This window comes from Colossoma macropomum, unplaced genomic scaffold (genome assembly GCF_904425465.1).
Source record: "Colossoma macropomum unplaced genomic scaffold, Colossoma_macropomum, whole genome shotgun sequence".
Classification (NCBI taxonomy): Eukaryota; Metazoa; Chordata; class Actinopteri; order Characiformes; family Serrasalmidae; genus Colossoma; species Colossoma macropomum.
The window spans coordinates 34593759-34607624 of record NW_023494793.1 but is presented as its reverse complement, the minus strand read 5'-3'; the positions used below and the strand labels follow the sequence as shown (position 1 = coordinate 34607624).

At 37.7% G+C, this 13866-nt stretch overlaps 1 protein-coding gene across 1 annotated transcript in view; it reads left to right on the top strand.

Annotated features, from left to right (window-relative positions):
- grip2a (glutamate receptor interacting protein 2a) overlaps positions 1–13866 on the top strand; it is a 52614-nt gene that overhangs the window by 2255 nt on the left and 36493 nt on the right. Inside the window, 4 exon segments of the mRNA XM_036579353.1 lie at positions 1383–1439; positions 3924–4004; positions 8803–8938; positions 12455–12600. Of these exon segments, the coding sequence (XP_036435246.1) occupies positions 1383–1439; positions 3924–4004; positions 8803–8938; positions 12455–12600 (420 nt within the window).

Sequence of the window (13866 nt, the reverse complement as noted above, 5' to 3'; positions counted from 1 at the left end):
TTTATCTATTTAAAAATAAATACTGTGCATTAACACATAGGCAACAATCAGTAACTGTAAATATACCAAGTGCATCTATATTATATATAAACCTAATAAAATTGCCAATGAGTATAATTTATTTGTTATTTTGTTATTTACTAGACCTTCTATCTATCTATCTATCTATCTATCTATCTATCTATCTATCTATCTATCTATCTACTCTGTATGTAGAAAAGTTTTTAGACAATGCTGGGGGGCTTTGTACCCCTCTGAACGAAGCTGCTCCAGAGCATCTCATTTAATTGGTCAGTGCTTTTCTATGGCGATCATACAAGCTGTGTGCCATTGAACACCTGCATCAGCAATGGATGCACTATACAATCGCTGAATTCACTAATTAGAAGGGGTGTCTTTATACTTTTGGACATATAGTGTGTCCATATACCTTGAAGCCTATCAACTAAAATGATCTGTCTGTCATTTTGAGCTATTTATCTCTGCTCACTTATTCATATATCTCTCCATTTGTAGTTGAATGGAGAGAAGCAAAGAAGGAATGTCTAGTGGTCACTGAGGTGGGGGGTCTATCTTTGTTTACAAAGCTTTATGCATTGCAAAGAAGGAATGTCTAGTGGCCACTGAGTTGGGGGTCCATCTTTGTTTACAAAGCTTTATCCGAGCTTTGATATTTTTGTTGGAAACCCCAGTAGACAGTTGTCCATAAGGCAGTGCTTTTTTATGGAAAATGTGGTGAAGGTTTATATTGCTATGCTAAAGTGGGTTTGGTTGTTGAGCATTATTTTAATTTTGAAACCTGGAGGATTAAAGAGACTAAGCCAATTCATGACTGGTGCTTTACCATTGCTTGATCATACGCACAGCTCTGAAGTTTGTACCTCTTGCCTGGTCTAATCCAGAGGCATTTGTCAGTGTAAATGGAAAAGTGTGTTCAGTGTAGAGATTTGAGAGTAGAATGACAGTCAGGTCTTGTGTGGGCACTATAAATAAGAGAGCAGCGCTGAAAATAGGCTCTGAGCTTCCACCAGCATTGTTAGAACATCCGGCATTTAACCTACATCAGGAATGGTGTCATCGTAAGCAGGGCTGCTGGAGTGCCATGCTCTAAATTAGTTTCAGACTTTTAATTGCCTTATAAAATGAGTTGTGTTGGCCCACAATGATTTCTGAAGTTTACTTTTTTATAAAGCGTCAGTTACTAGACTGTGTGTGTGTATCTGTACTGCTTGAAGATTAGTATATGGATCTCACTTTTAGAATTATATATATATATATATATTTATGTCTGGATAAGATAGTATTATCAGTGGCTGATTGATTCTGATCAGTTATTGATAATGTTTCTTAAATTTAATTTGTTTTCATTTTTTTGTCCTCAGATAAGCAAACAGACTGTCTTCCTTTGGCTGGTTTGGGACTTCGGACCAACTATAATGGTATTAAACCAGCAAATATTGGAAAAACACATATTTATATAAATTCTCCTTCCAATTTTACCTGATTATGTTCCAAATTCAAAGTCAAAGTCAGCTTCATTTTCATTTCACATGCATGTGTTCAGTGAGGAATAAAATATAGCTGGGTCATTTTACAGAAACGTCCACTTTTCTATCTCTCCATAGGAGTCACTGGTGTTACTGGTCCTCACTGTTGTTACACATAAGAAAGGTAACACCAGAGATGTGTAATTTAATCAATTTGTATTCTTTTTTTTCACACTTACCTAAGAATAAAATAGGTCATACCAGTGACTAACTAAAAGCTTCATATGAAATCATGAGAAAATTTCTGATAACTGAAAAGACACAGTGGACTTACCATGTGCTTTTCTTCATAGATCTTCAGAAAATAGGTAAAAGGAAGTCAAGTGATGTCATCGGTGTGCTTTTTTTCAAAATAAGAGATTTTTTGTTACACGTTAACACCAGTAACACGACTCCTGGGGACCACAGCTTTCATTACATGTTTTATAATATTTATTTGGCATTTGTTTCCTTTATGCCATGTAAATCATACATTTCACAGGCATGTATAGATTATTGCAGTTAAAATGTCAGAAAAACATGTTTTTTAAAATATGGCCTCACCCTTCACACATGACTGTGAGGACAAGCACTTCTGTGGTGCTTGGAATTCTATATAATTGACTAAAAAAACAATATTGCTTGTTTTTCAAGCGTAATATATCTGTAAACGCTAGAACACAAAAATGGACGTTTCCATAGAATGACTCAGCTACATTTAACATCAAATAGAAGTAAATTAGCAGAAATAAATACAATACATAGACATATACTGCGCAAAACAGTGTACAACAAGCATCACAGCCATTTAGTGCTGGACAGTAGAGACTATACAGCAATGACAGCTGGTCATAATATTGGATATGAGGGCTAAAACACACTGTAGCATTACATTTAAGAGTTTCTTTCCAGCTACAGCAGTGAATCAAAGAAATGAGCTGTCTAGCTAGCTGTGCTTAAATGTTGATGCGTACCATTAGCTAGAGGCTGTAGCAAGCTAACAGAACAATCACACCATGTTTCACAGCAGCACTGGACTTTTTTTTATCAACAACATGAACAGAACATGACAGGTATTTACCGAAGGAGTCAAGGAGTATAAAACAGCAATACACAAAAACATAAAAAATAAGTTACCTGAATGCCAGTTTGAAGTAGCCATAAGCTTGAAATATCCATATTATGTGCTCCAAATGTCTGTGCACAGGTGATATAGCATCATGTATGGGTGCTAATAAAAATTAGCATTATTCAGTGGTGGATAAGGCTAATTTCTGATGAATAATGCTAATTTCTGATGAATAATGCTAATTTCTGATCTAAATTCTAATTTTATGATGCTACAGCATCTATACACAGGCACTATAGCACCTCTAGCACCTGTGTACAGGTGGTATAGCTTCATATATGGGTGCTAACAGAAATTAGCATTATTCAGTGGTGATAAATACAGGCTTCTCATGAAGCAAATGAAAATGTTTCTTCTTCAAACATTGCCATGTTACACTCATACTTAGCCTGTATCTGAGTCTCAGTGTAAACAAAATGAAAAAGTTCATATTCATGTGCGCATACGGAACGTTTTACAGTAGCTTTGAGCAGGTCTCGACGGGGCCAGGGGTGGGGGGGTGGGGTGGGGTTAGCAGGCCCTCATGGGCTTAAAAAATACCCCACTTTGAATAACAAATCAAGAGGTCATTTCACTACATATAATAAATCACAATGTATTTAGAACAGAATCGCAGATCAGCTATATGGATCTACAGTCTGAGCTAGACGTAAATCAGGCCAATCTGAGCCAACTCATAATTTTGTTGCTGGTTCTATTGTTCTTCTACTGTTCCACAGAAGTTCAAAATAATCAACCTACAGTAAAACAAAGGGGCAGAGGAAAAATGGTCCTGTTTGTCCTCAGCAGCAATGACTGTTTTAGTGTCAAGTGCATAGGAAGCGAATGAAATACAGCCACAGGTAAAGTGACTGGAACAAGTAAGTATAGAACAAGAAAGAGACTGTTCAGGAGTACGACTGCCTGTGGGAAGAGGCTGACTTGCCCCAGTTAATCCATAGCCTGTTTCCAAATGAGAGGGGTGTAAATAGTCCATGTGAGACTATTAAGTCAATATGTAAGTAAATATTACTTAAGCAGAAGTCCAAACTCTCATTTGTGTGCTATGGAAAAAAGTTGAGTGGAAAGCTCCTCTTTGTTCTTTTACATTCAGTCAGGAAATCTCCATGTTTCTCATGTAGCTCCTTGTGTGTGTGTGTGTGTGTGTGTGTGGGTGTGTGTGTGTGTGTGTGTGTGTGCGCTTTGGGAAAAGATGCTTTTGATGTTTGATGAATGTCACGAATCTGATCAAGGTTGCAGCACTGAGGATTTCTCTTTTATTGTTCCAGATGACGGCCCGTATTCTAAAGGGAGTAAGGAGTCTGCAGTGAGTGACAGCAGTGTGGGCTCAAAGAGACGCAGCATTGCAGGTATGATATGCCAGTACAGCCAGTGGTGGAAAAAGTCTTACTCAATTATAAATTATAAAAAGTATAGAACCAAAATTATATGGAGCCCTGTTGGTGACATCCCGTATAAACAAAAATAATGCATGGCGACTTTGTAAGGCATGGGAATGAGATATTTAAGTCGAGACATCATTAGGGACATAATTAAGCCTTGACCCCAGCTTATTTTGTTCCCACATGTTAATACGGTGTGGCCACACATTAATTTTATTTATACCGGATGTCACCAGCAGGGCTCCATAAAAATATACTTGAGTCAAAGTAAAACGTTATCTACATTTGAACATACTAAAGTATACAGATGATCCTATTGAATTAGTTCAAACTGCGGTTCCACCGTAAAAAAAACTCTAAAATTTAAACTCTATTTTGACAAAGGTGTGAAGTATTCAGACCTCAGATATTAAAAGGATTATGTTTTGATCTATTCAAACACAATGCATTAATTTAGATAGAAATAAGCTAAATATGTATTAATTAATCAATTATAGAGAACTTTCTACTGGGAGGTGGCTGTCCCAAACCTTAAACCATAAATATTAACTTTTTATTTTTTCCGTTTTTTAAAATCCTTTTGGTTTGTTTTAAAGTAAAGTAGCAATTTAGATTTATCATAAGTTCAATTCTTAAATAAAAAAACGTATTTATTTAAAAAAAGTTGTCCCATGTTTTCGTGTCACTACTGAAACACAAAGAGTTTTAGTCCATGGGCGGAGTCTTATTTTAGCCATGTCCCTGCATTTTAGAGCAGAAAGTGAGACTGCATCCCTGTCCCTCATGGCCACATGGTGAGCAGTTAAATCCCATTGTTTTGATGTGAATGTGTCCCAAATTCTGAAAATAAGTGGGGAACGTTCAGAATTGTCACTACCAAAACACATATTTTCTTCAATAATTAAATGTTTTTGTGTTTTAATGAAAAACATTGTGATTTTATGTGTGTACAGCTGTTCGAAGCTGTGTTTGCTAGTCATGGACTGGCTGGGGCTTTTGTGTTATGATCATGATTAGCTAAGATTGTCACTACCGAAACAGTCACTATTGAAACATTTGGTTTTGGTAGCGTTATAATTGTTTTGGTAGGGAAAAAATTGAATGTTCAATCATTTGTTTTAATAAAATAAACATAATTAAAGTATAGAGTCATTCAAAGCAAAAGGATGTTAATTTAAAGTCCAAATCAGTTAAATGTCCGAAATGTGTTTTAAACTCATATAACAGGGTAGCTGACCTGTCCATGCTTTGCCCATAAGTGCATTCTTTTGTAGCAACTGTTGTAAGGCTGGACAAGCGTGTGTGGGCAGAGCAGGGATAGGGCATCTCTGTCTGTAACATTTTTTATTGTGAGGGACTCATGACAACTGTGTGTGCACAACATTCCCTGAAAGCTGACAGGTTCAGCCAACACACACACACACACACACACACACACACACACACACACGGTGATAGTCCTGTGTGCTGAGGTGATCAGACAGCTTGTCTGTGCGTTTGCTGATGCTGAACTTTTTTCTCCGGTGAGCTCCATACACTTCTGCTTTCTCCTCCGTTTCCTCTGTTCATCTCTTTCTCTTTCTGCGTCTTCCTCTTTCTGTCCTTCTGTGGTTTTGATTAGAAGCATCTATTGATTTTGCTTCTATTGATCTATTATGGTTTGACTTTGTAAAGCATTTGTAGAATAGCTGTGTAGCCACTTTATTACTCATAACTCTATATCAGATTAACTAGAACACTGTTGTCTTTCTGTGTGTAAAATGTCATGACTCTATGTTGAGCTGCTAGTGAGCAACGAGGGGTGAAAGGTGTGGAGTGAGAGCCCCCCGCTGTGAAAATAATTCACATTTATTCACAAATACGGCTGTCTCGAGATAAAACAATCCTCACAACTGCAGCTTTCTTCATATCAATAAATTGTGTACATCTGCCACAATTAAAATACAAGCAATTAAACACATAATAAACACGTTTATAAATGCTGCAAGCTTGCTCATATACGAAGACAAAACTCCAGTTAGCTTCCGTGTTTTGTAAATCCTACACATTTCAATAGAAATATATTCCATAAACAACATTGCATAGTTCAACTGAGGGTCCTCAAAACAGGCAAAAATAGCATTTAAAGGTCCTGCACAGCTGTTTTATTTGAAATCTGTGAAAAATATTTCCACAAACAGCTTTTTTTACTCTCCAGCTTCTTGTTCAAATTTTCCAGTTCCACCTTAAATGGTGCAGCAGTTACATTCTGATACCTGAGGACAATGCCAAGACGCAGACGCATGCAGATCTTGTCCTTTTTAGAAGGCGTGTACGCGACTGGAGCGGGGCGGAGTTTGTACAGTTTGAAATCCAGTGGGAAACAAAACATTTGGACCAGAAACAAAGCAATATGGGCCTTTGAAAGAAAGTTTTGGGATGGCCATGTACAGAGCCAAGCAGACAAAAGCCACGAAGGCATAGAAGTCATATAGAACAGTTAAAGAGTGCATAGCATCGCTACTGTCCTCCATCTTGGATTTTCATCCATCTTCTGCCCGCACGTTTCTATTGGTTGACGCGCCTCCACGTCAGAACGCGTTGCAGCAAAAGTTGAAATGGTTTTTCGACGCTCGATGATACGTCTTTTCACTGCATACAGGCACGTTTCTAGTCCGACAGAGCTGACGCAGCTTCCTAACTGAAATACATTAGAGGCCTGTGTTTCTGATGCTGCGTCAGCCTCTGGTGTGTAGACACCCTTATTCAAATGTTCCTGTTCCTCTGTAACTGCTGCACCATTTAAGGTGGAACAGGAAAATTCAAACAAGGAAGCCAACTTCAGCCTCATATTGTTAACTGTAAATTTGTAACCCCAGAATGTAGAGAGAGTGACAATCTCTCTACATTTCATCCAAAAACTGAGCATTTCGAAATGTGTGCCATCTCCCATTGTCTCCTCTTTAATATGTTAAATTCAGCAAATAAACAGTAAATGTGCATTAAAACTTAAGTTATTTTTTTTTTTACTTATTTTCACTTAGAAAATCAACTTAAGTTGTCTGGGGAGCCCAAATTTTGCACACAACTGTATTATGAGAGCAATCAATTCACTGAAAAAGACTATTATGCTTGGAACAGTTGAAGTAGAAAGAGGAAGAAGATGACCAACAGGAAGATGAATATTTAACACATCATATAAAATCAAAGGGCCTGTTTTTTCAGGGTTGAATCTCTGCTGACTCAAACGTACTTAAAACTGCATTATTTATGACTTATGAATGTTTCACAACCTCACATAACCGGCCCCTCGGCTCCTGTAATTGCCACTTCCTGTATTCAGAAATAATTATACAGTTTACAACCAATTATGACAGGTCTAAGGTCACTGCCTTTAGAAATCAGTTCTCCCTTCATTTACTGTTAAAGATGCTTAATGTAAGGCTAGTGCTGTAGCGCATGCTATGAAGACAGAACTAGGCCACATTTACTTCTTATTATTTAGCTGAAACTGTTTGATTGTTTGATTATTACGTAAGTTTGATTATTATCTAAGTATTTAATGATTATTATTATTATCTAATTACTTTTCAAATGAGAGCAAAATCTTGTAAAAGGGGCTACAATTAAGAGGCTAATTCTATGAGCACATTCTCTTACTTTATGTTGGGACACACAATAGTTGTATCCTGACAAATGAGACTGAAATCATTTAAATATAATTCATACATTTTAGTGTTTCGAAAGGCATTCAAGCATTATGGCTTCAACAATCCTGGTAACTCACTAGGCCGGTTTCTCTGAGTAGGTAAATAAGGAATAAACCTACAAAACAAGCCTACAATGCTTTTGTCCAAAGTGACTTACATTTACCAACTACACACATACATTTTCCCCAAACGGCCTGGGCTCAGGTGCCTTGATTGAGGGCATAATGCCAGCAGTTCTCAGCTGGGATTGAAGATGAGCTTTGGAGCCAGTGTGACTACTGTTTGGAATTAGCTGAAGGAGGACAGTGAGTTTGTAACATTCGCTCTGTATCAATTGCCATATCCATGCTCCGCCCACAAATATGTTTTTGTAATGCATAGCTGAAGTTTTTGTCAAAACACATAAATTACAGTTTAGAGTTGCTACATAACTTTAGCTTCTACCTGCTATGCTAGTTTATATGCTATAGTAGTTGCTATGCTAGGCCATCATGCCAACATTAACGTAATTGCATGACTAAAAACCTATGCCAGACCTATTCTATCAATGTGACCTTTCACCAAAGTAAATATCACTTGAAATTAATAATGCACTCTAAATTTAGGTATTTTACTAAAACATATTTCATGCCCTCACATTTTTTCATTCACATAGAGTAAAATGTGTTTAGGCAATTGTAAAATACTGTAAGTCTGTGCACGTCTTCCACCACCATCAGGGAATGTCTGAAGAGTTTAGAGTCTCTCAAAGCTCCCTTACAAAAGGTTATTACACAAAATAGTTCTCAATACTCTGCCTGATTCCTGAGGCTTTTGGCCTAAAACATATTTTTAAAATGCATGCACAGAAGAAGTCTATGCACAACCTTGTAAAGCCAAACAGTCCTGTACAGTTTGTGCACATCATTTCACATCAAAAGACTTTGACCCAGAATGCCTTTGTTTACATGTCAACAATTGAATTAAGTGAACATTTTTGATGTAAATTTTATTTCATGCTTTAATTACTGACACAATGACATTATTGGAGACAACTGAAATGTTTAATGTGCATTCGTGTGAATGTGTGTGTGTAGATGAGTACAGAGGCCTGACCACAGTGGAGCTGATAAAGAGAGAGGGATGCAGTCTCGGCCTCACCATCTCCGGAGGCTCCGACAAAGACGGCAAGCCCAGAGTGTCAAACTTAAGACCAGGAGGGCTGGCAGCCAGGTGAGACAAACGCACACACACACACACACACACAATTAACTTCCATTATCTTTTTGACAATATGAGATTTTCCTCTCTCTCTCTCGCTGTCTATATATATATATATATATATATATATATGTATGATATCATTTTATAATTAATTTTCATGAATCATTTTTTGTGCATTCCAGGTAATATCAACTAACTGCTGTTGGGTTGTTGTATTGATGAAATAAAACTAAATTTAGATTATGTTTTTGGCCAAAGCAGCTAACTCTAGTGGTCATTTCATGTTTCAGAGGTAAACACAACCATGTAATGGATACAAGTTTCCTTTATGTACAATATTTAACATTCTTTAACATAAGTAGGTAAAGTTCTGATAATTGCAACAAAAGCCTAGCTCTAGTTAAGAACATAAGTTGCCAGCCCCTCAGTGTAAACATACTTGGTGGTTCCTGTGAGCAAAGATTAATTATTAACAGCACAAGCGTTTTTTTGTGTCGTGGTGTAGTAATACACATCTGTAAGATCATACCTCGGAAAATCCTAAGGCTGAATCTCAAATGGCTCACTGCTGTCTATATAGTGCACTACGTGAGCAATGAAATTTTGGCTTTGACACCCAAATGTCACACTTTATGTCCAGTATGAATTATGCACACATGACTGAATCCAAAGTGGTTTTGTTTAGTTTTATTAGACACACTGTGTACCTACGTACGTGTTGCATCACCTGACCAGAATACTGTCCACTGATTCACTGAACGGATTCATCAGGCTTTGCTCAATGAACAATAACAGCTTTTGTGACAAAACGTATGTAGGGTATTTTGTATATATGTATATATATATATATAGATGTGTATATATATATATATAGATGTATATATAGATGTGTGTGTATATATATATATATATATATATATATATATATATATATATGTATATGTATGTACAGTTTTACACACTCTACAATCTGTGAAGAGAATGGAGGCACACACACAAACATATACCCCCACACAACCACATACACACCCACACTCCTCCTCTTATGTCTTCCTTCAGCCCCACAGCTTCACTACTCGCTTTTAATTCTTCTCAATGTCCAAATGAACTGCATGTGTGTCTGTGTGTGTGTGTGTGTGTGTGTGTGTGTGTCTACGTTAGCTTGTGTAGTCAGGCCACATCATGCTCTCAGGGGTTTATGTGATGCAGCAGCACTGATCCTGAGGTCGCACACACACAAACACACACAACACACACTAAAGCCTAGAGATACTCAATCTGTACCGAAGAGCGTAAACTGAAGCTGGATATTCAGGAGTTAATGAGTTTTAAAGCATCTGTGCTGACTAACACTCAAACACCTCGAGAGTGTAGCAGTCTGCGGACGAAGCGTTGAGTCACCTGTCAGCAGGTGTGTGTGAGTGTATCTGTATGTTCATGCGTGTGTTTTTTTTTCTTTATTTGTTTTTGTACATTTCCAGAATTATTATTTTGCTGTAAAACATGGTTAACATACAGGACCAACCAAGAACACGGTGCTGACTTTGTAAAGTTACAAAAGATTAATATTTCATATTTTATTATTATATATTGATAGCTGCATATAGTACATATATGACAAATGATTACATATGCATATTTACATACATATAGGACATATCTATGGCAATATAAAGCATATCCGTGTACTTGTGTTTGTGTGTTATGGAGGTGTGTGTGTGTGTGCGTGCCTGTATGTGTTATAAGGAGGAGTGATGAGCTTGTTTTGGAGGTCTATGTATGTGTATGTCATAACTTAACCTACCGTCTGGGCAACAAGGGTGATTTCATCAAAAAAATGTAATGAATGAATGAATGAATGAATGAATGAGTCAATCAATCAGTAGCACATGTTTAAAAATGCTTGAATTATCTGTTTACATAAAAACTAGTTAACACATTCAGTTTGCTTACACTTCAGACTGGTCAGTCTAATAATCTGTAAGTTGTAATTGTCCAGTAAGCATCATCATTATCTGTTTTCTCTTGATAATACGTAAGAGTGGTAGGAGGGGAACATAAAACATGATATTGCTGGTTATTCATATTTTATATTATTAGTTTATATTGTAAAAATTATTTTAAAGTATTTATATTATTAGCTGAATGCTAGTTTGGTTTAGATATTTTGTGAAGAATGAACAGCACAAGTCTCCAGCAAAACTGTTGCAAGGCTTTAGGTTATTATCAATAGACGCATAGTATGTGTGATAAAGAGAGTCTTACATTTGTTGACCTTGTTGGGATGGGGCACCATATATCAGGGGCACTAGGGGACCTTAAACGCCCTGGTGTGTGTGTGTGAGTGTCCTATGGCACAGTTGTGTGTGTTATAGAGGTAGTGTTGTGTGTGTCCAGCTGTCATTAATCAATCTTCTCTGGAAAGTTCTACTTATAGTTTTTCATCAGGAACAGCACACTTAACAATTAATGTAGTTCAGATTGTAAAAGCTGCTTGGGCATTTCTATAGCAGCTGACGTACTCTGTAGAGACTGGAAATTCTAGATTGTTTTTGTCTGAAAGTAAGAAATATTTATCTTTAATAGTGGGGATTCCTTTTAGGGACCTGTTTTTGAAAGGTGAAGGTTTGGATTAAGCTACTGGTTAGTGGTGTGTTGCAGTCTGTGACTTATGTGCAGCTTGTGTTGAGTTTTGGTCACCTATGTTTAGTCTCTGTTGTTATTTTTGCTAAATTACATTTTTATGCAGAGTGAACGTGTGTTTGAGGGTGTTATCATGTTGCTAACAGGCAAACGCTCAGTGCTGGGTGACGGCAGCCGGAGAGAATGGCCCAAATTAGCATCCACACGAGCTCATCATGAGTCATCTTTGGCCAAATCACACACACACATACACAAATTCATACACGTGTGTGCACACAAACACACCGCTGTGCAGATGCACCTTTGCATATGTGGCCATCCAAGTCATGTCATCCCCATCTTGTCCTGTGTAGGCATGTGCTGATACAAACACTGACATATCACAACAATTACCTAACCTTTTATCATGGTTTATGATATGAACAACTTGATGTATGGCTCCCTTTATGTTAGACAGCGCTCTAGCTACAAGTACGAATAACCAGTAATCTGGAACTTGTCTTAAAGCATTGGTTTGGTCAAAGACAAAGCTAATGCTGCTAACAGTACATCAAAAGGAACTGCCACCGATTCATGTTTTAAATTCAAATCAATAACACTGTGAGTCACTGTTTAAGGCTGATTGATTTTATTGATTATGCTGTGTTTTGGAATTAAATGGCTTTTTAAAAACGTGTGCATTGTAGCAGGTTCCTTATCAAGATTCCTTATTGCTTGACAACATTGATATTTGCATTTTATAGAGCGCTGTGTTTAAGTCAACAACAACCAATAAACAATGTAACAAGACAAGATAATGGCAAGAATCCTACTGCAAATCAGGACGACAATACAAACACCAGATGGTATTTCTTATGGTCTGAACTTGTGTGTGACCTTCAGGAGTGACCAGTTGAACGTGGGTGACTACATAAAGTCTGTGAACGGCATCAACCTGTCCAAACTGCGGCACGATGAAATCATCAGCATGCTGAAGAACATCGGAGAGAGAGTGGTGCTGGAGGTGGAGTACGAACTGCCCCCGTTTGGTGAGCCCAATATCACCTGCACTGAGAAACACAAACACACTCTGCTAATAAACAAAATAGGAATAGAAGGGAAGAGAAGATTTCCAGGTGGGTAACTCACATACAGTCAGTGACAGAAGTAGCTCATTTTAAGTAGTGGTACGTGCAAAAAGAACAGGCTGAATAAGTGCAGAACCTAATTGGCAATGATCCTCCCCCTGGGTCTAAAAAGTGCAATGGGGTGTGAGCAGGGAGACTAAAGGTAAATGGGGGAAATACCTGAGCACCCTCAACAAACTGCTGTTTTGTGGATGTAGATCGCAATATAACAAACTGACTGTCCTGTCGTTTATTTTCACCGTTTTCTATCACATGTCCATTTTTAAACGAGCCACAATTTGCTAATACAAAAAACAAAGGTTTTGTGAGACAAGTGACAGTAGATGATGTTGCGACAGTTAGGGTTAATTTACAGTACTGTGCCAGTGTCCTGTTTTCTTACATCGCCAAACATCAGTATGATCAACTGGTATGTACCTGTATACTGTTCTTTTAACAAGTAAAATGACTGTATGCTTGTTTCTTTTCCTAGATATTAGCCTTAATGACAATCTAAACAACGCATGAATCTCAAAGATTTATCTTGGCTAGCCGAAATGGGCTTACTCGTGACAATTCAGCATTTGAGCTCAACAGCAAAACAAACAGACCCCTCCCTTCAGTGCTCCATCAGAAGCTCCGCACCCCAAATTCATGGACATGTGTTGTCAAAGCCAACAAGCCTTTTTTTGGATCTTTGTGGCCATAAAACCCTTCGCAAATGCTGTACAGACAAATACCTTGATATAACATGGAGTGAACAATAGAGTGAACAATGACACAGCAAGTAATGTAACTAACGTTAGGTAGGATGTGGGTTGTCAAACTGTCACTACAGTTTCTGCTGTGAAACTAATTAGTTGCTATCACAAACATTCACAAAAGGACAAACAATACTGACCTATTGATTCTATGAAACAGCAAAAATGATTTAATGTTACCCACCTGTCCAGCAGGAGCGACCTCCTCATCCCTTTTCATGCATTTTAACTCTCAATGAAGCTTAAGTCAGCTTATTTTTCGCCAGCTTCTTGTTCAAATTTTCCCGTTCTGCCTTAAATTGTGAATGCACGCTGTGTGAGCGGTCACTGTCTGGGGAGGGCAAAACAAAATGTGGGGAGGCCGACATTTTCACAGGGCGGGACTGACATGCTAGCGCAGCCAGACCAGCCATTAAAACAAAAAACA